The 2,236-nt window shown below is 54.2% G+C and overlaps 1 protein-coding gene across 3 annotated transcripts in view; it reads right to left on the minus strand.

Moving 5' to 3' along the window:
* Positions 1 to 1,633: 1,633 nt before the first annotated feature.
* The window catches only part of dyrk1b (dual-specificity tyrosine-(Y)-phosphorylation regulated kinase 1B), a 61,671-nt gene continuing 61,068 nt past the window's right edge, over positions 1,634 to 2,236 (minus strand). For all 3 annotated transcript variants that reach the window (XM_055163598.1, XM_055163597.1, XM_055163599.1), the window contains one exon: positions 1,634 to 2,236. This exon is cut by the window's right edge and continues 512 nt beyond it. In XM_055163598.1, coding sequence (XP_055019573.1) covers positions 2,233 to 2,236 — 4 coding nt within the window. In that variant the 3' untranslated portion in view covers positions 1,634 to 2,232.

Consider the following 2,236-nt stretch of genomic DNA (forward strand, 5'->3'; position numbering starts at 1 on the left):
TTACCTGTGGCTCCTAAACCCGGACACACGCTCCCGGGCACATGTCCCGGGCACATGTCCCGGGCACATGTCCCGGGCACATGTCCCGGGCACACTCTGGTCCAGAGGCTGTGACCTGTGTGTGTGTGTGTATGTGTATGTGTGTGTGTGTGTGTGTGTGTTGTGTGTGTTGTGTGTGTCTCTGTGTGTGTGCGTGTGTCTCTGTGTGTGTGTGTTGTGTGTGTGTGTGTCTCTGTGTGTGTGTGTGTATGTGCGTGTGTGTATGTGTGTGTGTGTCTCTGTGTGTGTCTGTGTGTGTGTCTCTGTGTTTGTGTGTCTCTGTGTGTGTGTGTGTGTGTGTGTGTGTGTGTGTGTGTGTGTCTCTGTGTGTGTGTGTGTGTGTGTGTGTGTGTGTGTGTGTGTGTGTGTCTCTGTGTGTGTGTGTCTCTGTGTGTGTGTAGTGTGTGAGTGTGTCTGTGTGTGTGTATGTGTGTGTGTGTGGTGTGTGTATGTGTGTGTGTGTTGTGTGTGTGTGAGTGTCTCTGTGTATGTATGTGTGTGTGTCTCTGTGTGTGTGCAGTGTGTGTGTATGTGTCTCTGTGTGTGTGTCTCTGTGTGTAGTGTGTGTGTGTGTGTGTGTGTGTGTGTGTGTGTGTGTGTGTGTGTGTGTGCAGTGTGTGTGTGTGTTGTGTGTGTGTGTGTGTGTGTGTGTGTGTGTGTGTGTGTGTGTGTGCAGTGTGTGTGTGTGTGTCTCTGTGTGTGTGTGCAGTGTGTGTGTGTGTGTCTGTGTGTGTGTCTGTGTGTCTGTGTGTGTGTGTGTGTGTGTGTGTGTGTGTGTGTGTGTGTGTGTGTGTGTGCAGTGTGTGTGTGAACCAGCAGGGGGCAGAGTCGCGCAGACAGAGAAATGCATGAAACACAGCTGCCGTTTACTTTGGTGTGCAAAAGTATACTCTTTATTCTTATTCTTATTATATATCCAACTTTTATTTGAGCCCACCCCATCCCTCGCCCCCCCCCAACCAGTGGCATTCCCCTGTCACCAGCACCTGTCACTATTACAATAGCCAATCAGAGCTCACCTGCTGAAGAAGGCAACCAAACATAGAAGAGCAGAAAAAAGGGTTACTTTGACTTGTTCTTGTTAAATAGTTATAAATACATTGAGATGCAGTGGTTCTTCCGTCTCCGTTTGTCAGAAGGTTCTAGAGTTCCGTCGCACTCATCTCTTTCTCGTATCTTTATTGATCTGTGTTGTGTCGTTAGCAGCAAATCCGGACCAGTCGTCGTCGTCATGGTGATTAGCAGCACAGAGAGGAGGAGGAGTCTGGAGGAGGACGCAGGAGGAGGAGACGAGGAGAGCGCCGGCCGCGCGCGGGGCCCGAGCGCGGGGCCCGAGCGCACGCGGGGGGGCGGAGCGAGCGGGGGGGGGGCCCAAGCACACAGGGACCGGAGGGGACCAGAGCAGGGGCCACTACAGCGACTGACCTCTACAGGGGCCTCTACGCTGTGGACAGGGCCGCTACAGGGGCCACTGAAGAGGCCTCCACACTGCCAACAACACAGACGCCCAGAGCCGCTACGGGGGCCAGTGCAGGGGCCAGTGCAGGGGCCAGCGCAGGGGCCGCTACAGCGACCTGCAGGGGCCTCTAAGGGGCCTCCACGCTGCAGACAACACCCATGCATGGGGCCGATACAGGGGCCAGTGCAGGGGCCACTACAGTGACTGACCACTACAGGGGCCCCTAGTGTCCCCTACAGTGATCACCACAGGAACAGTGACCACTGTAGGGGCCACTAGAGACAACAGGAGGGGCCCCTGCAGAGTCTGGGGTCACTGAGAGGTCAGAGGTCAGAGGTCAGTGACTGTGATAATAAATAATGTGTTTTACAGACGAGACGATGAAACGCAGAGAAACAGAACAAATGTGAAAGAAGCGACAAAAAGAAAAAAAGAAAAGACGCCGCGAGCGAAAGAAACGACGCGGCGCCGCACTCGGACCGGACGCTCCCGTCTCCGCCTCCTCTCCAGGCATCAACCAATGAGAACACACAACTCCTCAAACACAGAAATCAACTCAGAGTCAACAACAAGAATATGAAGGAAAGTAACTGGTCACAGCCGTTCCTTGAGTTACAATCACCACAAAAGCTCGTCTCCTCCTCTCATGCACACCACGGGGTCGGCACGGGGCCGCGCGTCTCTCAACTGGGCGGGATGTGGGGGTATGGCTTTAGGGCGCGCTTCAGGGTTTATCAG

This window comes from Boleophthalmus pectinirostris, unplaced genomic scaffold (assembly GCF_026225935.1).
Source record: "Boleophthalmus pectinirostris isolate CB_2022bp ecotype Guang Dong unplaced genomic scaffold, ASM2622593v1 HiC_scaffold_6, whole genome shotgun sequence".
Classification (NCBI taxonomy): Eukaryota; Metazoa; Chordata; class Actinopteri; order Gobiiformes; family Gobiidae; genus Boleophthalmus; species Boleophthalmus pectinirostris.